This window comes from Alternaria arbusti, assembly GCF_024043155.1.
Source record: "Alternaria arbusti strain BMP 1465 chromosome Unknown scaffold_13, whole genome shotgun sequence".
Lineage (NCBI taxonomy): Eukaryota > Fungi > Ascomycota > Dothideomycetes > Pleosporales > Pleosporaceae > Alternaria > Alternaria arbusti.
The window spans coordinates 808,577-832,143 of NW_026249953.1; the positions used below are offsets into that span (position 1 = coordinate 808,577).

Below are 23,567 nucleotides of genomic sequence, written 5' to 3' on the forward strand. Positions count from 1 at the left end.
TTGCCAGAACGTCCTACGCCTCAGACGAGCACCCTGGGCCCTAGCCAGTGTACCCTCCCTCTACCAGCAAGCACCATGCGGGTTTCGGCGCAGTCAATCTACGTTATACTCGATTCGGCAAGGTTTCATCTGGAGATCTTGATGCGGAGGAGCGCCCTGCGTCTGTCATTCGCCTGCTTCGCTCTGACAGCCGCTCGCGTGCCCCCATGCAATGTCACAACAGAGTTGCGCGACGATGGTCGGAGGCCTACAGGGACCGTTAGCTATCTTTGTCGGGTCCCCAGTTGACCGTAGACCGGTGTACGCAAAAGCAATGCCGGTACACGATGCCCGCTGATCCTGTTTGGCCTAGCGAAAGAAGAAATGAAGATGGATAAGAGAACGTCCTTTGCGCACGCAGGTCATTCTGACTTGTATAGATCCGTAGCGCTGGTTTAAGTACCGTGCCGACAGCATATCTACACGAGTCCTCAATCGACTGATAGCACTCCTGAGCTTCAATTGCTCATACTGCACCTACATCAGCTTTATTGTCTCTTGTTCCAGCGACTACATCGCAACATGGCTTCGTTCGCCTACGCATTCTTGCTGGCAATAGGTCTGCTAGTAGCAAAGGTAGTGCAGCGAAGATATCACTTCCGCAACCCAGCACTAACGACCACAGTTTCTCTACGTTGGTTTTACCTGTCGGACGAAGCATTTGCCAGGCCCTTGGTATACTCGATTCACACACTATCGGCTGAAGCGCGCAGTCGTAACAGGGCAGCGTATCTTCTACATCGACTCCCTCCACGAGCAATATGGACCCATTGTACGACTATCACCTAATGAGGTTGCCGTTGCCGACTTGGATGCCTTCAAAGAGATCCACAAGATTGGCACCAAGTACATGAAAAGCGAATGGTACCTCCGCCTTGCGAACTTCCCCAAGGCCGGTGTGTTCACCATGCTTGATCCACGCGAGCATGGACCGCGAAGGAAGCTGTTATCCAGGTCATTCAGCAGGACTTACCTTGTCGAGCATTGGGAGTCTGTCGTCAGAGACAAAGCGCTCATGGCTGTTACAAAGATCAAGGCGGATGCTACGCAAGCGACAGCCGACGTGTACAACTGGTGGATGCTTCTTGCCTCGGACGTTAGCGCCCACCTCGCATTTGGCGACTCATTCAACATGCTGGAATCGGGAGAGGTAACACGATGCGACTACGGATGCCACACCAGAGCTAACATGTCGTAGCAAAACCAATTCATGCGCGTGCTGAAAAAGCTCACCATGGGAGCTGGCATCATGGTCGAAATGCCATTCCTCCGCCTCCTGCGCTTCGTACCAGTCCCAGCAATCCAAGAGATGTTCAACGCAAACGAGTTCATCCTCGCCGGCGCAGGCAAAGCCGTCGAAACAGCACGCTCACGCACCGGCGAAAACAACATCTTCGCAAAGGTCATCGAGGACTGCGAGAAAGAAGGTGAGGGCCACATTGACGACATGGACGTCAGAATCGAAGCCATGAACGTCATCATTGCAGGCACCGATACGACGGGAGTAACCCTGACGTACCTCACATGGGCGGTGCTCCAACGACCGGAGCTGCAAGCGGCGCTCGAGGCTGAGACCGCGGCGCTAGCGCATGACTTCACTGAAAACGATCTCATCAAACTTCCGCTGCTCAACGCAGTTATCGAAGAGACGCTCCGGCTCTACGGTGCGGCGCCAAGTAGTCTGCCGAGAGTGGTACCGCAAGGTGGTACCAAGTTCGCTGGCCACTACATCCCACAGGGCGTCACGGTCGATACGCAAGCCTACACTTTGCATCGCGACCCCAAGATCTGGAGCGACCCTCTGACGTAAGTCGTGCCTTTGCACTTCTGTCGTAATTCAAGCTTACCCCGACTAGTTTCAACCCACAACGCTGGATCGCCACCGACAAGGAAATGGTGCCTGAAGCTCAGTCGCCTGGGGCGAAGCTCGCTTTCCATCCTTTCGGCGCCGGCGCCCGCTCGTGTATCGGTATTCATCTCGCGCGCATGGAACTGCGGTATGCGACTGCGTTTTTCTTCCGCGAGTGCCGTGGTATCCGTTTGGCGCCCAGCACGACGCCTGAGAGTATGGAGTTTGAGGTAAGTTCATGCATGCGTTTGTGGGGTGTGTGTGTGACATGTGTGCTAATATCTGGTACTAGAACTTCTTCCTCATTGCGCCGAAGGCGCATCGTTGTGAGATCACGTATAAGCGGGGGCAATAGAAGATAGAAGATGTTTCACAACGGTATGATAGTGTAGACTGTTTGTAATGTTTGAATCAGATTGACATCATGAAAAGCCTTTAAGAGCGCAGTTGTTCGTGTTCGTATCCGTGATCGCGATTAACGTCACTACGATGCGCCGAACGCCATGTTATGCCATGTATCCCTCACTATTGTCCCACTCTCTCATGTAAATCACCTTCCTTTGTGTAACTCACCATTTGTCATGTAGATGGCGCTAGACTGCCGGCGTGTTAGCTTGGATTATAACGGAAGCGTGCGTGTGAAATAACTTACATGTAAGGTATACTCTACAAAACAGTGCAAACAACACCGTGCTCCCTCGCCTTGTCCATTTTGACGAGTTTCTTGTTGTACTGCTCTTGTGTCTCTTCCTCGTCCGCCTGGGCAGCGGCCTGGGCAGTGGCAGCTTGGGCGGCAGCGACAACAGAGGCGATTTCAGCAGCGGCGGCAGCAACAGTAGCGGCATCTCCAGCGGCCATGGCGGCATCTCCAGCGGCGAAGGCGGCACGCGGAGGGTGCATGCAGTGGCCTTCTGTGTCGACCATGCCGGCTGAGGCAAGTGCGGCGGCGACGGGGGCGTTGTGGTTGATCTTGCTGGTAGGGTTGGTTGAGTCGGTAGGCTTGATGGTGGTGACGGGCGCGGCGACGGCGGCGCTGGCGGCGGCCGCGATGAGGAGGATGGTTGGGGTGTGCATTTTTGCGGTTGGTGGGTGTGATTGGGTTAGGTAGTCGCGTTGCGCTGTCTTGGTGGTTTGGTCTGGGAAGGTAGCTTGCAGTTCGTGTCTGGGCTTGCGTCGTGCGAAGTGAGGTGAAGGAAAGATGGAGGAGGGAAGTGGAAAGTGAGATGATGTACACGGCAAGTTGTGTGGGAGTCGCTAAGCTATCTTTCCCCGGTTTGGAAGCCGCGAGGGTGCGCGGTTTGGAGGATATTGGGGAGCGTGGGGATGAGTGGGTAGGGAGGGAAGGTGCGATGGTACGATGGTACCGTATGGGGCAGGTTGGTGTGGTGGCTATGGGAGCCACTGATAGTATGCGTGTTGCGGATGGGTGTGATGAGCGCTTTCTCGGGCTCGCGTGCAGCCTTGGTTTGCTACTTGGATATGCTACGGGGGACTACTCGTACTGAGGCTGATAATGGGTTCCAGGTATGTGGATGCGGGCTTTTTGCGAGGTGTTGGTAACTACGGTCGCTACCAACCTGGCTTCATACATTCTGAACATCACTGGGTAGTCGGCAAATCCCATTATTGGAGAACTTCCAGTTGCTTTGCGCAGCCATGGTATGCTCCACGGGTAGCAGTGGGCGGCATGATTGCGATGACCACACCAGTTGTATTCCTCAACTGTGGAGATGCGGGCATAAGTGAGGCTATGGATACCATTGTCGCTTCCAGGCTGGCATAAAATATCAGATACGCTATTGGACGGCTAGAGGGTATCTACTCCATGCTTCCAATTTTAAGAGCTTTGGTATGCATTGTGGGTGCTGCAATATATCTGTGTGGTTGAGCGAGACCACATTTCAAGGGTAGCGAAGAGGTTTTTGCAATTCGTGCCTACACACACCACCAACAAAGTTCCGTGCGCTACTACAGTAGAAAGTGAGAATATCTCTATATAAACCGCCTTATCCCTCCTAACTACTTACAATATTCTATCTTCATCCCAAGACATCTACCACAAATCATCTTGAAGCAAAAAATCGAAGCAAAATGCCTGCTCTCACCACATCCGTAAGCAATTCATTTTACAACTGTTTCATGAAGTATGGACTAACATGCCTGGTTCCTTCTCAGACCACCCCGACAGGTTTTACATATACCTCCGTAATCCTGCCTCCCAGCGGGATGCCCATCCCCCAGGTCACCGTGGCCGACGACGAGCCTTCCGAGGCTACCTGGCCCACGGTCACTGCCTGGTCCACCTCCGTCATCCTGCCCCCCAGCGGGTTCCCCATCCCCATGGTCACCGTAGCCGACGAGCCTTCCGAGGCTACCACCACCGCTGCCGCCGCTGCCGCCGCTGTCACCGAGGACAGCACTGACGCTACCACAGTCATCGTGGAGACGGATGAGGCTTGGGAGGCCAAGCTGCTCGAGGACATGAAGGTGGCCGTAAGTCATACTTTGAATGGGCTTGATATGGTATGTGCTAACTATCATCTAGTCGATGAAGCGAACCCAGCACAAGGAGAACAAGAAGAGGTGCGGCAAGAAGCGGTGCCCTCCTTGCGCCATGATGTAGGCTGTCTGCATTGGCAAGCTAGGGCTGGTTGGGAGGGATAATGGAAGGAGGGCCCGTGATTTGTTAGATTTCTTTTGTCATCCTTGAATTCATTTCTGTTGTACCACTGAAAAGCTTTTTCTGTGTGACTGATACCGTGAACTTGATCGTTGGTGAAGGTGAAGGTTGTGCCTACCGGCCATGATGCCCCGCGAAGCTAGCGTCGCTTACTAATGTTGCTGCCTGATATCGTGCACCTGGCTTGCGACACCTCCGGCGGTCACTCCGCATCAAACCATGGCAAAGCTCACTGATCTATCCAACGAACTGCTCTATTCCATCGTCGCGCATCTTGAAACCGGTCGCTGGTCGGATGTCAGAGCACTATGGCAATTATGCAAAACATCCCGCGCGCTGGCAGCTGTTGCGCAACCCGCGCTCTACACTTGCGTGGTACTAGGACAGTCGATGCCCGAGACCATGAGATCTCTTGAGCTCTTCTTGCGGACCTGTGTCGAACGCCCCAAGCTCGCAAAGAAGACGCGATCGCTCACTTTACATTACCATCGACCAGCCCCGTACGAAGGACCTGACCTTATGCGCCATCCCACTTTCTCAGAATTCTCGAAATTATGGGCAGTTAAGAATTGGGATAGCGAACAGAACGTGTTGTATCAGACGCTTGTGTTATATACACTTCTTTGTCTGCCCAATCTACGGCATCTTCGTATGGATACACATAATCTGCCTCCTCGCGGACTACTGCAAGGGATGCATGCGATGAGAGCTTCGAGTGACGCCTTCCTCGCTAGGTTGGAAACGTTCCGTTTGTAAGTCTCACCGAATCCTGCGCATGTCGCTCTCGCTCAACACGCTGTAGGCACAAGCATTTCGATAACCAGCCAATCAACATAGTCGACTACATCCCGCTCCTGCGATACCCATCGTTCACTTCATTCTCTACCGAGAACGAAGCATCGGCCGGTAATGATGTTCATCCTGCCACGAACTTACTCACACCATCGGCGATTGAGTTGTGGTGGAGTCTTGGGCCACTCGCTACAATGCGACAAGCTCTAGAGGCATGTCCTCGCTTGGAAACATTCAAATTCGTCATCCCAGATGACAAACGTCATGGGGGTATGTTGCCAGTCGACATAGGCAGCCAACCCCTCGTCACGCCACGAGATCTGGGGATCGCGCTACTGGAAAAGCATAAAGCAACTCTAAAGACCCTGAAATTGCACTACAACAGCTATTACGATATGCGCAGTGCGGAGTTTCAACAAGACATGGAAATGTACGGCCAGGACTCATACCACTACGTGTACCCCTCGTTCCGCGATTTTGAGGTGCTATCGCACATAACGATGCAGTTCGGAAAACTTACCAACCTTTGCCACCTACCGGAGTCGTTGGAATGTCTGAAGTTGCAGGATTGCCATTTCGACGTCGACTTAAGTGAAGACTGCCTTCGTGGTATGCTTAAGCTCAAGGACACATGGTGTCCGCTGATCAAGCAGCTGTCTCTTCAGGGTTTCAATGTATCAGAAGTCATCGACATGATGCGGGAAGTTGCGAGATCCTTAGGTTTGCGGATCACTGAGTCGCTTGGCAAAGGTCTTGTCTCGTTCTCCAGCCTCTGATCTGACATGGAGATTCGTTGGGACCTTTCTTGAGGGTGAATGACTTCATGATTGTTGCTATTATCTGAGATCTACTAAGAGAATATATGGGTACCTATAGCGAGAACAAGGTTTTCAGGAAATACATCTGCATTACGATGATATACCGTGTTGTGTAATGGCGACTGTGCTTGGGTTCAAGCATCAATATTTTTTAAGAACGAAGAATATACGAATTGGTAAATTGTACAAGCTTGTCATCCAGCGAGGAGAGCGTGTAACACGTTGATGATCAAAAGGCGCGGTCTGACCTCTTCCTAGGTATGCAAAAGGTCTTGTTGGAACAGGACAATCGAACCTGGAATCGAAGACATTACACGAATATGACCTTGTCTACGGTGAATTTCGTATCCAAGTGACTCCTGTGGCGCTCAATTCGTATCTTCCAGCTCGCCTTAGTACATATGGCATATTCAAGCGTTTCAGAACAGAGGCTTCTGCTTTTGCTTTGTTGACCTGAAAGCTCATGTGCATATGCTCCATGCTCTTATACTTCTCAGATGGCGATGAGTTGACGGCTTTACCTGACCACCTACCTTCTAGTTCGAACTCAGAGTGTTGGTTTGACGTCTCTACTTTTAGATGGCACAGTTGCGGCGCCTTGCTCAGTATGTCGAAAAAGAGCTGGTGGCTCCAGGGAGCTGTATCGCCACGGTCTTCCAAGCCCAATTCACGCAGCGTCGAGCCTTGATGTTGTAATATTATTGGTAGACAGTCCGGGATGCCTTCCCATTCTAGGCGCAAGCTTTGGAGTCCCAAAACATTTCGCAGAAACTCTTCCAATATTGACAGTGAACGTTTTGGATCTTTCTTAGCATTTTCATTGTAGTTGAATACGGCGAGACTCAAAGACTCGAACCGCGGGACATGGCCAGTCAACGATATTATCGGCAGCATAGATGAAGGATACATGTTCAAACGGCCAAGATCAAGAACGCGGAGCAGGGACCAATCCATGCATCGATGCCACATGTCCATGTGTTGCGCCGTGTAAGCATAGTCTGCGAAACTCTCGCTCATAGTCCACTCCTCAAGCGTGGGAAATCGATCTCCTTCTTGCCAATGGAAGTTCAAAGGGCCATGCGCGCAGTCTTTGAGACCAATGAGCGCTTTATCATGTATCGTAAGCTTAGCGTCTTCGAAGCTCAGATCAAGTTTCTTGATGCTGTTGCCGAGCATCAGGTAACCTTTCAGAATTCGTAGCTCGCTGCGACAACCCTCTGGGTAAAGGTTTTGGTCTAGTTCATCGTAGTAAACGCTCAACCGGAGGGAGTGAAGCTGCGTTGACGAGAGTAGACGTCGACCCAGAGGCTTCCCTTCCCGTTCGAGATTCGTCACGTGCAGGCGAGCCGTGGGATGCATCGTGTGAAACAGGTGAAGGACACCCTCTGGTATAGGTATGATCGTGCCCCAGCTGTGCCAAGTTAGTATATGAGTAAATCACCAAGGGTTCAGCCCTACCTCAAAGACTGCAGGCCAGTCGTCATCGTCAATACATCTTCCAGAACAGGCGCGAGCGCCTCATCGAAGAAGCCCTGATAGAAGGTGCCGATCTCCAGATGTCTGACATGTCTCGCGATAGATCTATTTTCATCCAGTATGCATTGCAGCAGGTTCTTAGTTAAGTTATGCGACTACTCCCCGTTTTTGGGAGACGCACTACTTGTAGGTGGCCTCTGATCCGATCTTCCCGGTGGCCAGATCCGTTCCGATCGCGAACCGCTCCCGCGGCCCGCCATATCATTCCTCCATCTTCCCACGGACCACTGTGCGTCTGACTGCACTTGCATCATGCATCCATTCTCGATTGGGCTATGGTTGCATGATACCCCAACTTGAACTTTACAGAATGTAGAGATCCCTTTGTAACGCCGAGATCGAGTGAACTCCGCGGGACTCCGCATGGACCACTCCTGTGCCTTGCTCCATCTACATTATGCATCTGTTCTCGATTTGGCCACCGTTGCATGATGCAATAGCATGAACTTTACAGTATACAGAGATCCCTTTGGAGAAACTCAATGCCGAGATCGAGTGAGCTCTTCGGATGTCCTCCCTTCGAAAGGGTCGAAAGTTCACCGTTCGGAAGGCTCGAGTGTTCACCGTTCGGAAGGATTGAGTGGCTTGCGTCCGTTGGAAGGGTGTAGAGGCAGACAATCGACATTGTGATGTTGTCGAGGTTGTAACGACTGTATTTGAAGCCCCCGTCATGACTCGACGAAGCAGTATTTTCGCATCCTCTATCTACCATTGAACTACCCATATTCGCAAGGCGGGTTTTTCGCCCAGTATGGCTTTCACAATCGAAATCGGACTGCAGGTCTGGACAATCGCTTTATCGGTCAGCTCGATCGCTTTGTCTACCATCGCGGTCATCTTACGTCTTGTGGCCAAATACATCCGTAAACGAATCGACGCCAGCGACTATTGCATTATAGCAGCTTTGGTACTGCATCCTCATCCTCCATCTTCATCCTGCATTCTGATGCATCACATCGCCCACGTAGATACCGGGAGCATCTTGCAGAGCAAAGTTACTGACTTTACTTGACAGGTGTTCAACCTAGCCACAAACTGCAACCACTTATACCTTGTCTTCCACGCAGGCTATGGCCTTGAACTCACAACCCTCCTACAGCGTTTTGGTATCCTCAATATGCGCATTCTCTCCAAAGGCACGTTAGTCGCGGTGTGCACTTGGCATGTCACTGCCTGCCTGTCCAAGCTCTCGGTCCTGCTCATGTACACTTCGATCATACCCAACGCATCCATGCGCGTAATATGTCGCTTTTTCGGCGCGACGATCGTCGTATGGACAGTGGCAGATCTGATTGCAGTATTGTCGATTTGCAGACCGTTCAATATGGCATGGATCAACGCAGACAAATGCCCTAACCAGACTCTGTTCTATTTCATCATGGGCTTGCTGAATCTGATCATCGATACAATCATCATCGCACTTCCGATGCCGTATCTGATCCGCCTGCGGACGTCATGGCGCAAGAAGATCGTTGTGATTGTCTTGCTAGGAATGGGTATAGTGTACGTATACCAGACAGACTTCCATCGTGTGCAATATGCTCACATGGACCCTAGGACCTGGGCTATCACCATCTATCGCCAGAAGTGCTTGTGGGGTCTGAATTGGCGAAAGGTCAATCGATACTCGGATATGGCCATTGCCATGTTCTTGGGTGGCCTCGAGTGCGCAGTCATGATCGTTGTGGCTTGCATACCGCTTATGCGTCCTCTCCTTTCGAGAAGCAAGGCTCGCAGCCCACCGAACCATGGCGACAACCTCAACGAAGGGGCGCATCTAGAGAAAGGGAACAAGAAGGCTCCAGCTAAGCTTCCCTGTTTGCTGGACCCGCCGTCCTGGTTCGACAATGAGGACGACATCGATGCGCAGGTTGAGCTACAAGCGAAGAAGGATGCGCAGGTGACGGATGCGGAGTCTTCCAACTCTTCTCACATCTCAGACGCCCCGAAAGATACTGTCGCCGGCAAGAAGATATGGGCAGCGCCAGAATCCTGGCATGCGCCCGAGGGAGGTCGTAAGCCGAGTCTGCACGAGCCACCCATTGTGCATGCAGATGCGCTTTGATCCGACCGGGAGGGTTGCTTTCCAGATTCAACCAACATCAGGATTCACTGTCGTTCTCAGTTTAATCAGACCGCGTTATATAAAAAAAAGTTTTAATCGTACCAGTGCCCGTGGCATCCCCTTTACATAGGTGCCGCTGCCCTAGACGCGACACCCCGATTTCTCAACTTCCACAACGAAAGTGTCATGTGATGGTCATTGGGCCGTGGTCACTACTGAATGCGCTACTGTATGTCGCATCACTGTCTTCATGATTCACAAAGCTGACCCATTGCTACAGAAGACCGTCCAGACACGCGAACCCTCGTCACATGCGCCAGTTCATCTTCCAGAGACCCGACACCACCTAGGTAGTCGTAAATCGCCTACATTACGCTATCGACGTGTCACGAGCTTTAGATTGAATACACATTGGCATCAAGCCCAGAACCCCGCTGCGTGGAGGCCTTCGATCGTGCCCCTGAACCCAACGACCTCCCCAGCATCTATGCCTAGCTCCTCTGGGCTCACATGCTCCTCGGTGACCTCCCAAGGATCGCAAGCCTCACCATACTTGAACTGGAGCGCCAGTTCATTGCCCACATTGCCGTAAAACTTGGCCGCCGTCTCCATACTGAGCTCAGCAAAGACACAGCTCTTGCCAGTGACTTCCGACCATACATCGACCATCTCCTGGTATGTCATCTTCTCGAGCGCAACATTCGCGTATCTACCATAGGCTTTGCCGCCAGTGACAAGGACTTGGCGCACCCAGATGCCGGGGTTGACTGTCATATCGCCGGCTACAAGGACTTTGGCGTCGGGCTTCGTGGGCATCGCTTGGATGTATTTGCCGGTGCCGGGCTGGATCAGATGTCAGCTGAATGTGCTATAAACCGAGGACTGAGCCAGACTCACGTATTCAAAGGGCTTGCAGAGTGGGAAGAACGCCATGTTCTGCGGATAGTATCCGAAGTACAGGTAAGTCGTGATGGCAGCAAGTTGCGGCAACTCGGCTTTGATGCGAGCATCCACATTAGCCTTGTAGTCCATGTGCGGCGCTTCCATCTTGTCCCAGAACCGACGCTTCGCGCTTGGGCAAGTCGACCAAATGTAGTGTTCAACGGAACGCGTGGCCGCGGCAGCCCGAGCGAGGTTCATGCCATATTGCTCTTCGATCTCGCCACATTCATGCTGGCTTTTGCCCCGGAAGAGCGCTTCCCACCAATTCGTGACCGCGAAGACGGCATTTGCGCCATCGAAGGCGGCTCGCAACGATGCCTCGTCTTCGAAATCGGCTTTTACAACCTCAATACCCTCCGCGGCGAGTTTTTTTGCTGCATCGCTGTCCGGATTTCGGGTGATCGCCCTGACTGACCAGCCTGGCGTTTTCTTCATGATGTTGACTACTCCGCCACCCTGGCTTCCTGTCGCGCCTGTCACAGCGATGATTTTGTTGCCGCGGTTCGGCCAGTCGTGGATTGTACCTGGTAACCCGCTCTTCTCTCCGTGCACCATGGCAAACCATGGCTCGAAGACAGCCTCGCTACGCTTCGAGAAAGCTCCGTTCTTGTAGCCCGGATGTCCCCATTCTGTCAATCTGTCGTGTGCTATCTCGACAACTTGCCCTGTCCTCTGGTTCTTCTCGTCATCCAGGAACAGATCGTAACCGTCGAAGAGGGTCGATTGGAGCATCATGTGTTCGGGGTGAAAGGCTTTGCTAAAGCCAGGCATGACTGGAGTTTCGATTGGACCGAGCATCAAACAGTTGATGGAGATGTTGTCTTTGGCCAGCAGAACAGGTCCGGTTGTCTTCGTCCACATTGCTGTCGCTGCTTCGGCAGAGCAATACTCTGGAAAGCTGTGGCATGGATATATGCCCAGCATGCTTCCTGTGATGATGATCTTGCCACCTTTGCCCCCTGGGTTGTGGCGCATGTAGTGTGTTGCCAACGTCGTGCCATACATTCGTCCTTTCACCACGACGTCTGTACAGCTGGTATCTGGTTCGGGAGGCAAGTCGCCGATGGGCGCATCGCGGCGGTTGAGGTTGAACACGGAGCCACGATCAGGAAAGCCCGCGTTCGCAATCAGAACGTCCAGGCGGCCCCATTTGTTCCAGGTGGTTTGGAAGAGGTTGGTTTGCGAGGCGTAGGAGCTGACGTCGCATTGGACAAAGATGACCGAATCTCCTGTCGCATCAATTGATAAAGCGACTTCTTTGCCTTCGCTTTCACGTCGACCGCAGATCGCGACACGGTAGCCTCTCGCCTGCAACCGGGCTGCTAGCCAGGAACCGATTCCGCTCTGTTGGAATCTGTCAGCAAGCTCAGATCAACTGCGGTTATGCGACTTGACAAACCGAGCCACCGGTGATGATGGCGACTTTGCGTTCATCCTGCGAAACGGAACCCATGGTGTCAGCTCTTGGTATTAGATGAACAGTCCGTGGTGGATTTGGGATCGATGATGCATTATATCTAACAGGGAGCGGCACGTCGGGGCACAGTTTTGCCTGTATGCATACGCGATACTTTCCATCTGGGTTCAGTACCAGGGCACGACGCTCTCCACTTTGCACCCATAGTAGCTACTCGTCATGCCCCAAAAGGGAGCACTTGCTTGTTCCTATCATTTCTCCGAGCCGTTGCACAGAGGATTCGGTAGCTGCAGGAGTTGGCGCGACTTACGCTTCCATTGCCGTTCGACCTAGACATTTGCGGGAGTCGACATCCACGGGCTCCATACCTGAGTACAACTCCTCCCTCTGGGTCCAGGTGAGCGATGTTTTTTTCATCTTGCAAAGACGACACTCCATTCGTTTTACGACGCCTACTTTACTCCAAGCTCGCTGAATACTACCTATTCGACCTTCGCGAAACCGTGCCGCAGGCTACAAACAGCCGATAATGCGTGTCGTCCGCATCCGCGCTGGCTTGGCAATGCGGCGCGGTTCCCAACCAGCTACCGAACAGGAGGTGGGGGCACGCTAAGTGTGGGGCCTAGAGCGATTCCGATGTGACTTCACATAGCTATGTACAGGGAATGCGATCCTTCGCACACAAGAGGCTCGCGCCGCCAATGCTTTTCCCGTAACAGCGCTCATGGAGGGGTAGTTTCCTGCGCTATTCGCATGCTCTTGTTGCGCTATTTGCCAAACGCATATCATCCAATATTGGGCAAACAAGTTCGAGATATCGGATATGCGTCGCAGCTGAAATGCATGGGCAACCAGAAGATTGTTGTAGAGAGTGTGTGAAGAAGTTGACCACCGTTCTTTTCGACTCTGAGGATTGCGATCTCTCTCATTTGATGAGGAGTACCTTTGCGTATGTGGTGGTTATGTAATTCGGGAATCATGAGTGGCTCGTCTCGCTCTGCGTCATCGCAGTACAGTTCTTTTCGAATGTCGCGCCTTCAATCGTGGAAACTACATAGGCCCCCACGGGATCACCACTAAGCGGCAACGGACCTCCTGTGTATACGTAACATGCAGGGGCAGACTATGCGATATCACCTGCATTGGTCGTTAGGATATCGCATGCCGCTGTTGGATGTTGATCGTCAGGCCCTAGCCATTGGGTCAATGTGAGAACGTCCGTTCTGACGATGCTAATCTCAGGTAACGGCTAGGAAGCACTTCCTTCGGAACGCTCTGAGATTAGATCTGTGCATACAGGCGCAAAGAACGCTGTACATGACTTCCTTTTCATCATACGTCCCCCGTAGTCGGGTCCAGCTGCGTCTGTTTCGAACGAGTCACCACGCCGCTCGGGCATTTCCAAGCCACAACCTCACTACGCGAACCCATTGCAATGACCAATACGATTCCCATCGAGAATGGGCAACAAGTCGGCATCCTCGTGACTTCCTCCAACTCTATCTTGATGGTCATTGTCGCTGTGGGCCTGCGACTGGCAGCCAAAAGGATCGCCAATCGAATCGATTACAGCGATTATTGCATTCTTGCCGCCTTAGTAGGTCAAGACTGGGAAGCCTTACATTCCTATGCTAACAAATCTGCCAGGTATGCAATACTGCACTCCACACATGTTGCATTTCGCTAGTCACCTATGGCGGCTTTGGCTTCCATACCCTTGATATCTATCAGCGCTTTGGGCCTGACACAGCAACATTCTTCTTCAAGGTAAGACCTCCGACTTTCCTCTCGCATTTGCCAGCTCTGATATGCCATGCCATAGGGCATCATGTCCTTTGCGATACTGTGGAATGCAACCGTGTGCTTCAGCAAACTGTCGGTCCTCTCAATGTACACGACACTGATACCAATGGATTCCATGGTGCAATGGGCCCGTATTCTCGGCGCTGTCATCATAACCTGGAACATCGCCGATATGATCGCAGCTCTCGCGATATGCCGGCCGCTGGCGAAGAACTGGAACTTCAACTTGCCCGGAACTTGCGGTAGTCAACCAAACTTCTACTTCGCAATGGGTGTCATCAACCTCATCGCAGACGCCGTGATGATCCTATTACCAATGCCATACTTGTACAAGCTGCGACTGGCATGGCGCAGGGAGTTGGCCGCGATGGCTCTCCTCAGCATTGGAGTAGGGTAAGTACACGCTTCCGCCCAAGGAGTCGTGCTGAATTCATGCTGACACGTCGCGCAGAACCTGGGCCATCACCATATACCGCCAAACGCTTCTCCCCGGGCTAGACTTCATGGACATGACATACACCGGCGTTCTCGCGACAATCCTCTCCGGCCTCGAGCCCGCTGTCGCCATCGTTCTAGCATGTATCCCACTCATGCGCCCCTTGTTCGGGAAGTCAAACCACGTGACGCGATCCAGTTTCGACTACGACAGTAGCAAGAAGACTAGTCTCTTCTTGAAGAAAGGCAGCAGAAGACATGACGATCCGACGGCGACGTTCTCGGAGTTGGTGGACGATAATGATGCTTCTTCGCAGATTGAACTGCAGCCGGTCAAGACTTGTCAGGTTGTGCGCATTTCGTCGGTTTATAAGCATGATAGAGAGAGGGCTGCGAAGAATTCCGATCGGGCTATTACGGTTGAGAGGAGGTGGGAGGAACGAAGAGAGTAATCTCAGTGTCGCGCGTAAGACCTTGCCATACCCATGAGCACCGGTTTAGGTAGCCCTGGCTTAATACAGTCACAGCTGCAGTGGATTCTGGATGAGTTGATCGCCTCACGTAAGCCTATGACGTCATCCGTCACTCTTCTCCAGGCAGCAACATTCTGCTCTCTGCACCGGCTTTCAGACACAGATTACATGTCTCCTACCTTACGATACGAATCACGTCCGCGTCTCGAATCATGCCCAATGGCTTGTATTGTGAACCATGCCGCCGTCTCCTTCGCGGAGAATTGTCTGTCGTCGGCACCCTCGGCAGAGATAAAAGCTACATTTGGTTCCAACATCACAACGACCGCGATTCGCTCGCCAATGCAATAAGTCTGCCGTGTGCAATCTGCAGTCTCTCACATTGCTACAGCTCGGACACGCTATCCTGGCTTGACTTGGCGCCACAGACAAACATAAAAGGATGTTTAATGTACCACGAGGATGACAAAGTCGTGACGCTGGAATTCACAGACGGAGACATGCTGATGTACGGTGACTACCATAGCACGAGACTAGCATTGATCCCGTGGTCAGGTGGGCATCACGTTCGATAGTACTGCGTAATCACTGATTGCGACTCTAGCCACGGAAGACTTCTCTATCTCGGAGGATCTTACGTCTACTAGTGCATCTGAATCGACCATGAACTTTGTGCTAGACAAAATCGAGGACTGCCACAACAACCACGTGAGTTGTGAGCTCCCAAAGCGCAACTTAGCAGGTGCTTATCCCGCACGGCTTCTGCACGTCGGTACGGGGCAAGACAGCCCCGTGAGACTATGCGACGCATCGTTGTTTTGTGACGAAGAGTACGCGTGTCTCTCGCACTGTTGGGGAGATGTCAGATTGTGCATGCTCAATTCAGAGACGCACTCTATGTTAGCGGAAGGATTGGATTCTACCATGCTGCCAAGAACGTATCAGGACGCAATACATGTCACTCGACGCCTTCGCATTGAATACATTTGGATTGATTCAATGTAAGAAGCTACCCAAATACTGAGTGCGATCCAAGCTCAACTCTGCAGGCGTATCTTACAAGACGACGAATCCGACTGGGCAGCTGAATCACAGCGAATGAGCAATATATATGCAAACGCAGCTTGCACAATCGCAGCTACTGCTGCAAAGGATAGTAGAGGTGGCCTCTTCCACGACATATCGGCGAAACTCCTTGGACCGAGACGTGCCGATTTCGACAAGCAAGGCTCTTGGCCCGAAGACATGCATACCGAATTATGTTTAACAGGGTCATACGTGTATGATGTTCATCACTTAGCCCAAGTATGCATCGAACGCGCGCCGCTCAACCAAAGAGCTTGGGTTAGTCAGGAAAGACAGCTCTCGCGACGGCTGTTGCACTTCACCGGTACCCAGCTCTTCTGGGAATGCAACGAGTCTCAAGCCTGCGAAGCATATCCCAACGGCCTTCCATTGTGGGTACGGTCATTCTGGCGATATGACGCCACTTCACTAAAAAAGCGCGTTCGTAATCTAATGCGCAGTGAAGGACCATTGGCTGGGGGCTCGGCGCCGACTTGTGTTGCCCAAAGCCTGGACGACAAGACATACTGGGCCTGGCTCACATTCCGAGATCAGTATTCTGCCGCTGCACTCACGTATAGTACAGACAAGCTTGTAGCTATACAAGGCATAGTTAATTGGATAAAAATAGTCAGAGACAGCCAGTTTATGGCAGGCCTTTGGCTCAGTCATATCAACGAAGAGCTATGCTGGACCGAAGAATACGGCGGGACTTTGCCACAACATTCATCGACCCCGAAAGTCTGGAGAGCACCTACGTGGAGTTGGGCTTGCAGCGACGCTGAAATCCATCGCAGCATGCTGTTCAAATTTCACTACAAGCATGCAAACAGACGCAGAGAGGCGGCTGTTGTAGATCCGGACGTTCAGGCACAGATTTCGGGGCAACCCGAGAGCGTGCTGTTGAAAGTAAGGTGTAGACCTGTGCTTGCGAAGGTTACATCCCTCACGATCGAATTATTCAATTCGCGGGGAAAGCTGTTGAATCGCGTAGTTAGTCATGGGGGAGAATTTCCCGCCATCCAGTTCCACAAAGACGGTGGAGATTGGGTTTTCTCCGCTGCACCGGAAGACACCTACATGATAATCCTACAGCGATGCCTCCACCGGGACCATTTTGAAACATCTGACGGTATCGAACGCTCTGGTAACGAGGAGAGAGGTGGATTGGCAAGTGATGTCGACGATGAATTTGACGAGGATACAGAAACATCGTCCTATCATAGGGAATCAGACTGTATCGAAGCTCTGGTCGTAAGAGCAGCCGATAGCGCTACGGATCGATTCGAGCGGGTCGGTCTTTGTAGGCTCTTTGGCTCTCGCGCGGCCATGAAGATCATGGAAGCACATTGCTTAGCAGAAGAGAAGGCTATCACACTTGTCTGAGGACGATGGGACGTGAAAGAAAGAAAGATTAGATGATCACTTCTTGTGATGCCTCACATTGCGATCCATCTCGACGTTAGCATTACAATTGAATGAACGACACGCCGACAATCAAGAATCTCGAATGGCCTAGATGCAAGGTGCAGTAGCGGAAGCGTCGTCCGCGGCGATCAAAAAGTGCTCTTAGTCGTCCGCAATACCTGGAGGCACTCAACCTTTTGCCGGATGATTCACAGCATCCTCCATCGTCACTCTAGTCTCTCCATCGTATGACCTCAACGCCTCACGCGCTTCTGCAGCCTCGTCCAACAGCAGCTTCCTGATTGCGTCCGAGCGAGGAATGAATCGCACACGAAAAGGCTCTGGTCGCATGTTTTCGCTGTCGGTGTATGCGAAGATGTCCAAGTCGACTTCCTGTTGCTGTCGCAATGTGTCAGCGGCGCAAACATGAATGGTCCACGTGGGTGTTTTAAGGAACACTTACATTCTCATCAACGCCCGGCAAAATCTCAAAAGCCCAAATCATACGCGCAAGCGAGTAAAGAAGACCTTGCTCGGCAAGCGGCTGGCCACTACATTGCCTGCGCCCCCAACCGAAAGGATTCATGCCGTACCTGTTCGGATAGGGCTGTTTCGCGCTGCCTTCGCCTTCGAGGAATCTCTCGGGCATAAATCTGTCCGGGTCGGGGAAGTCGCGCGGATGTCTGTGGATGGCCCACATGTTGCCTGTGAAGTTGGTGCCGGCTGGAAAGTGGTAGCCTTTGTAATCGAAATCGACGGTGTTGGCATGAGGGATGCCGCCTAGTATCGTTACGGTTCTCCATCGGAGGGTTTCTTTGACCTGCGGACTGTTAGGAGTGAAGCCGACATTTGTTATGCTGGCAACTTACCACTGCAGTCAAGTATGGAAGCGCATTCGAATCAATGTCATCCCAATTTGGAGAGCGATCATGACCAACAACTGCATCAAACTCAGCGTGAACTTTCGCTTGTACTTCCGGGAAGCGCGCCATGGCCAGGATGCACGAAAGCACAGTGCTGCTGGTCGTGTCTACCCCACCACCAATCAAATTGCCCATCAGGCTCGCAACCTCGAGATCTGTCATATGGCTGGCTTGCTGAGACGCCATGACATGTTTCCCAAAGTTGTCTTCCTTCGCTTCAGCGCCTTCCTGTGTGAGCAGGTAGAAGTAGCGCGACAGTATACCAGCACCCAGTCGCATCTGGCTCGGTAACGCGTAGAGCCAAGCAGGCAAATGCATCAAAAACGGAACGGCTTCCATGAGATAGATACCGGGGACGATATAGTTGACGGCTTCCATTAACTTGAGAGCTTGTTGCGCAACGTAGTCGTTCTTGCGATCGATGCGACGACCCCAGCCGACAATCGAGGTGATCGAAACGGAGTAGCGCTCGATGGAGAGCTCGAAATCGTGTGGTTCAAGGAGGAAGTCGCGGATCAAGATAGCAGACTCGTGTGCTTGGAATTTACGGTACTTGCGGACGGCTTGAGAGCCGACGGCCATGTGCTGCGCTGTCAGTTCGTTCTACAGCAAACGAGACAACACAGGGTCAATTACCATGAGCTTCCGATGTTTCCTCCATCGATCGCCATATGGCAATGTAGTCTGATTCGTATTCGTCGCGTTGATTGCATCGCCCATGGCGATGATACGCGGTCTGCTTGAGAAGATGTCTGATCTCTTCTCCAGCAAGTCACTCGCGACCCATGCATCGCTCAATATGATGCGCGGTTGCCGCCCAATCCAGAGAGTCATCATGGGTGAGTCGTAGTGCTGGGCCCACTTCTCCCATGTGATCCATGGCTTGTACGAAGGCGTTTGGAAATGGTTTCCGACAATAGGAAATGGGAAGGGGCCTGGAGGGAGATGACGGCGACGCCATAGTATGTGGATGTAGTCTGCGATTAAGCCGATGGATGCGAAGCAGAGAAGAATTAAAACAAGCTGGAGCATTTTGTTCGAGTAAAATTCTGCGCTGCACTTGAGCGCGATGCAACTGTGAGGGTATCGTTATTACTACTATTTATACGATACAAAGGCTGACGGTCCAGTTAGTCGAATCGACATCTCAACGCTCTGGGGAGCTCAAGACTATCCCAACGATGCCAAGAATTCACTGGAATCGATGCCGATTTTCCAGTGCAGCCTTGGATGCTGTGATACGCATGCGCGGGGACAACGAGGGGACGTGCGGAGAAGCGAGCAATGTGGGGTCGGACCGATGACCCAGCTGACGAGCGCGTGGGATACTCTCTAATTCCCCGACACTTTCAACAGTCTTTCACCTTCTTCATTTCCATCTTTGTTCGCCGCTCCTCGCGTTGGAACTCTCGTCTTCGCTCCATGTGTGCCTCCTAGCGACCGTTAATGGCTTTATCTCTGGCGTCAAAAGGGCTAGCTGAGCGGCGTGTGTAATTGGTGCGATCTTTCCAGTGCTGACATACAATGTGGCGGAGACGGTCTTCGTTCTGTGGTCTTTCTTTCGCATCGAGATGTCGTTGTATTACAGCGCATTGGCTGACGTCTTCGCGCGCACCGCTCTACGGATTGGAGAGCGTCGGGCAGGTCGCCGAAGTTGTTAACATTGATGCTATCATCGCGCGGTCCTCTTCCACCAGACGCTTTTATATCTTCGTTATCCTGCTTTTTCCGGCAGTGTCTGCTCTCGATATGGGTGTATCTCGAACGAACTCAGGCAGCTCCGTTTCTCCCATTCGGCGAACGTCATAGCGCCGCAGTCCGGGCAGAGCGGTAGTGCGTCCTCATGTCTCCTCCACGGTTTGCGCATTTGGTTTCGAAAACCAGCGGGCTTCCCCGTTTGCTCGATGTCGCTGCGGGACAAGACGTTAGAGAGACGGTTGTAGGACGCGATTAGTGACGCATGCAGAGTGCGCGATAGGCGTGGGATCAGGTATCGTGACTGGCAGGTTAGTGTTGGTGCGGGTGGCAGGTGCGGTCGCGAGGTCACGTACATTTTGGGGATTAGGCAGTTGCGGCGCAGCTTGGTCGTACTTTCGCTCGAGTAGTGACGACGAGAAGCTTGTTGTGGACATCGTGATATAGTGGCGGCTGCTATGTGTTGATAGGACGGTTGGAAGGTAAGGATGCAAGTGCGGTGATGTAGGAGGAAGGAGCGCATCAGCATGGGGACCAAGCATTTGTGATGCTCCAGGCACCAGCATTACCACATGACCTAGGGACGCTTCGATGAGCGTGTAATCGGGATGCTGAAGCCGGGTAGTCGTCCTGTGGTTCATCTTGGCCGCTAGGCTGGGTGGACCACTCACAGCTCAACACCAAACCTGGAGACGCAAATACCTGAGATGTGCCGGGTATATCGCAAACTTCGAAAGGCGGCATTCATCAAACCGCAATTCCTTGCCGGAGCAGCAAGTGCTGGAGATGCAGGCGATGCTTAAAGGCACGAAGTCGTCGGTATTGGTAATCCCACCAAAATCGAAGCCTCGTACCAGCCATGACAACGGTGAACCCCGAGATGATCGATACGCCCCAAGCCATCGTCAAATTGATAGACAAGTTGATGTCCATCCACGAAGCCCGAGATGATGCGCTTGACAGGCCCGGTCATTCATATCTCTCTCGAAGGCGTGAACCTTGGTCGCACAGGCACAATCTCCATCATAACTCTCTTAATCCACGACCCCCCTTCATCGCAGCACACTTACCTCATTGACGTGCATAGACTCGGCGCGCAAGCCTTCACCACCGGGGGCGTGAATGGAACTACGATGAAGCAGATCCTAGAAGACCCAAACATTCCCAAAGTCTTCTTCGACGTGCGCATTGACTCCGCCGCGCTCTTCGCACTCTACGGCATCGCCCTCGAAGGAGTACAAGACGTACAACTTATGGACAGTGCGGCGAGGGACACCGCTGAAGAGAGGATGTATCTCAGCAAACTGCCCGATTGCGTGAAACGAGAAAACTCTGGGATCTCGTATTACCGTTATGACACTTTATGCAGGGAGGGGGCCGCGGGCGAGCTCTTATTTAGAGTGGAATTCGGCGGATCGCCTGAAGTCTTCAACAGCCGGCCCCTACCCGATGAAATCGTCAAATACTGTGTGGGCGAGGTCGCATGCCTTCCGGTGTTGCGCAACATGCTTTGGCGGACGCGTACGCAGAAATGGCGTGATTTTGTGCGCGACAAGACGGAGAGACGAGTCGTGTATACTCATGCGGCCGAGTGTCAGTCTGGTGGGACAGATTGGGTGTTGGCGCCGTGGAATGATGAGCAGAATAAGGCGCTGGACCGGTTCGCCGCTCGTGGTTTTGATGACTGGCTGGAGGACGAAGAGGTTAAGGAGGATGTAGAGTGAGAGCCAAGACCCTGCTTCGTAGGCTTGAGTGGTGAGCATACAAGCAATGTTAGCAGAAACCACCATAGTCCGAACCGTAGAATGTGAAGCAATCATCCGCAAGCGCAGCAGAAGTGCGATATACAATACTGTACATATCTACATACCCCCTTCACCTTCCACTCACGCCGTCCTCTCACTATGCACCTCCTCGTCATCCTCCTTCTTCGTAGTCTCATACCTCTTACCCCGGAAAGAGTACACACCCCAATTACTGCACGTAACATCATGCGGGTCCAGATCATTGAGATCCCATCTCAGACTCCTGAACAAGTTCTCGCCAGGCTCGAGCAACATGTCCATCTCATTCCCGAACCTGTTCTTCAGGAAGTCGACATCCTGCTGCATATCCCACGGGCTGTATCCGGTCGCGATGATAGGAACCTTGGTCTCGAGGAGGAGGGGTAGCGTCTCCTCCCACTCGTGCGCGGAGGCCGGATTGCCGAACCCAGGGTGGAAAACGACGAAGCAATCGAAGTAGGGGTCGTAGGGGTAAAAGTAGCCCGTCTTGTGGATGTTGTGGTAGTACTCGACGAAGGTACTAATCTTGAGAGAGTTGCTAATGCGGTCCTCGACGACGGCGCCGAACGGGTTTAGAGGCGTGCGCTCGGGGAGTGGCAGCTCCTTCTCGCGGTTCGCCATGCTCTCGGGCCCGATGAAGTTGAGCGAGAATTGTACGCGGTGGAAGAGGTAAGAGAGTTGCATCCAGGTTTCGCGGGGTAGCGAGGATTCTGCGCGGGCGCCGAGGATGAAGAGGCGGACCGAAGGGGGTGCGAGGCGTGCGTTCTTCCAGGTGTCGCCGCCGCCGGTTCGGGGTGGGTGGAGGGTGTGGCGCAGGGCTGGGGTTGTGTCAGTATTATCTCATCTCCCCGATGGGCTGTACGTACCGCTGAAGCTCTTCAGTCCCTCAGGTGTCATGCGCCCATTCTTCCGGATGTTGTAGGGACTCAGCTCGTTCAATACACTGGCGATGGTAATAGGGTATGTCAACAGCTTTGTCGCCTGGCGCATCTCGCGGTCCTCGTTCAGCGCATCGAAGTCTCGCGTGTACATGTATGTGTCCCAGCTCGTCATGTTGACCAGAATCTCCTCCATCTGGGGCTCCGCGAACTGGAACTCCTTGAAGAAGCGCCCACTCCTCAGATCGTGATCGTCCTCGTTGATCTGCTTCAGGACGTCACACACTTCCAGATGCGCCTCGTAATCATCCGCCCAATGTTCCTCGCAGCAGTACACCGGTATGCCACAGTCCGGGCACTCGAAGTCGACATGGGCTGGCGGGGCGCCGGTCTCAGAGGACTTGCGCGCCTCAAGGTCCATCGGGTTGTTCGCCGGACGCGTCGGCTGATGCGAGGGATGTGGGCAGTAAGCATGCTGGCGCATGAAGGCCGCACGCTTCCGTATTTCAGGTATTGGCGAGCCGGAGAAGGAATTGAAGAGGTTGTCCTCGGTCAGCACCAGCTTCCGCCGATGGCCCTCGGGATCGATGTATTCATACGGCTCGAACGGCTTCTCGAAAGCCCGGGCCGGCGTCGTCGAGAGGCTGCGCTTGGGCAGGGCAAGCTTTGGCGGTGCTGCACTTTTGGTGGAATGACTGCGTTGCGACGACACCTTGGGCGCGAGCGGGCGGAGGCCTTGCGACGGCCGTAATTGAGACCGCGGCGTCTTGAGGGCCGAGAGACACTGTCGGCAGGTGTAAGGCGTCCTCATCTTGGGCTGTCGACTCGCAATTGGTGTTGGCGGGCTGCTGCCATATCGTGACATGAGGGTCCGCGAATGTTAGCGCGGTCCCGGCCAATCCAAACGCCGATTGGCTGGCGCCCTGACGAAGACATCATCACCCGCCGCCACCTATTCCCAGTCAA

General features: G+C 52.9%; 10 protein-coding genes across 10 annotated transcripts; 6 read left to right on the plus strand and 4 right to left on the minus strand.

Moving 5' to 3' along the window:
- Positions 1 to 561: 561 nt before the first annotated feature.
- On the plus strand, positions 562 to 2,243 carry J4E86_008534 (uncharacterized protein; the record flags this gene model as incomplete). The annotated part of the gene is made up of 5 exons (XM_051449045.1): positions 562 to 598; positions 762 to 1,189; positions 1,238 to 1,845; positions 1,896 to 2,118; positions 2,181 to 2,243. 5 exons carry the CDS (start codon positions 562 to 564, stop codon positions 2,241 to 2,243), a joined length of 1,359 nt encoding a protein of 452 aa, XP_051300042.1.
- A 311-nt stretch (positions 2,244 to 2,554) lies between these two features.
- Positions 2,555 to 2,962, minus strand: J4E86_008535 (uncharacterized protein; the record flags this gene model as incomplete). The annotated part of the gene is made up of 1 exon (XM_051449046.1): positions 2,555 to 2,962. The coding sequence occupies one exon, from the start codon at positions 2,960 to 2,962 to the stop codon at positions 2,555 to 2,557; it is 408 nt and encodes a 135-aa protein (XP_051300043.1).
- Positions 2,963 to 4,114: 1,152 nt separating this feature from the next.
- J4E86_008536 (uncharacterized protein) lies at positions 4,115 to 4,511 on the plus strand (the record flags this gene model as incomplete). The annotated part of the gene is made up of 2 exons (XM_051449047.1): positions 4,115 to 4,381; positions 4,434 to 4,511. The coding sequence occupies 2 exons, from the start codon at positions 4,115 to 4,117 to the stop codon at positions 4,509 to 4,511; spliced, it is 345 nt and encodes a 114-aa protein (XP_051300044.1).
- Positions 4,512 to 5,554: 1,043 nt separating this feature from the next.
- J4E86_008537 (uncharacterized protein) lies at positions 5,555 to 6,136 on the plus strand (the record flags this gene model as incomplete). The annotated part of the gene is made up of 2 exons (XM_051449048.1): positions 5,555 to 5,630; positions 5,652 to 6,136. 2 exons carry the CDS (start codon positions 5,555 to 5,557, stop codon positions 6,134 to 6,136), a joined length of 561 nt encoding a protein of 186 aa, XP_051300045.1.
- Positions 6,137 to 9,038: 2,902 nt separating this feature from the next.
- J4E86_008538 (uncharacterized protein) lies at positions 9,039 to 9,779 on the plus strand (the record flags this gene model as incomplete). The annotated part of the gene is made up of 2 exons (XM_051449049.1): positions 9,039 to 9,217; positions 9,272 to 9,779. 2 exons carry the CDS (start codon positions 9,039 to 9,041, stop codon positions 9,777 to 9,779), a joined length of 687 nt encoding a protein of 228 aa, XP_051300046.1.
- A 417-nt stretch (positions 9,780 to 10,196) lies between these two features.
- Positions 10,197 to 12,174, minus strand: J4E86_008539 (uncharacterized protein; the record flags this gene model as incomplete). Its single annotated transcript, XM_051449050.1, has 3 exons — positions 10,197 to 10,622; positions 10,677 to 12,065; positions 12,121 to 12,174. The coding sequence occupies 3 exons, from the start codon at positions 12,172 to 12,174 to the stop codon at positions 10,197 to 10,199; spliced, it is 1,869 nt and encodes a 622-aa protein (XP_051300047.1).
- A 1,792-nt stretch (positions 12,175 to 13,966) lies between these two features.
- J4E86_008540 (uncharacterized protein) lies at positions 13,967 to 14,828 on the plus strand (the record flags this gene model as incomplete). The annotated part of the gene is made up of 2 exons (XM_051449051.1): positions 13,967 to 14,334; positions 14,393 to 14,828. 2 exons carry the CDS (start codon positions 13,967 to 13,969, stop codon positions 14,826 to 14,828), a joined length of 804 nt encoding a protein of 267 aa, XP_051300048.1.
- A 2,682-nt stretch (positions 14,829 to 17,510) lies between these two features.
- J4E86_008541 (uncharacterized protein) lies at positions 17,511 to 18,826 on the minus strand (the record flags this gene model as incomplete). The annotated part of the gene is made up of 3 exons (XM_051449052.1): positions 17,511 to 17,720; positions 17,785 to 18,141; positions 18,191 to 18,826. The coding sequence occupies 3 exons, from the start codon at positions 18,824 to 18,826 to the stop codon at positions 17,511 to 17,513; spliced, it is 1,203 nt and encodes a 400-aa protein (XP_051300049.1).
- A 1,972-nt stretch (positions 18,827 to 20,798) lies between these two features.
- Positions 20,799 to 21,663, plus strand: J4E86_008542 (uncharacterized protein; the record flags this gene model as incomplete). Its single annotated transcript, XM_051449053.1, has 2 exons — positions 20,799 to 20,907; positions 20,951 to 21,663. The coding sequence occupies 2 exons, from the start codon at positions 20,799 to 20,801 to the stop codon at positions 21,661 to 21,663; spliced, it is 822 nt and encodes a 273-aa protein (XP_051300050.1).
- Positions 21,664 to 21,825: 162 nt separating this feature from the next.
- Positions 21,826 to 23,412, minus strand: J4E86_008543 (uncharacterized protein; the record flags this gene model as incomplete). The annotated part of the gene is made up of 2 exons (XM_051449054.1): positions 21,826 to 22,541; positions 22,590 to 23,412. 2 exons carry the CDS (start codon positions 23,410 to 23,412, stop codon positions 21,826 to 21,828), a joined length of 1,539 nt encoding a protein of 512 aa, XP_051300051.1.
- Positions 23,413 to 23,567: the final 155 nt, after the last annotated feature.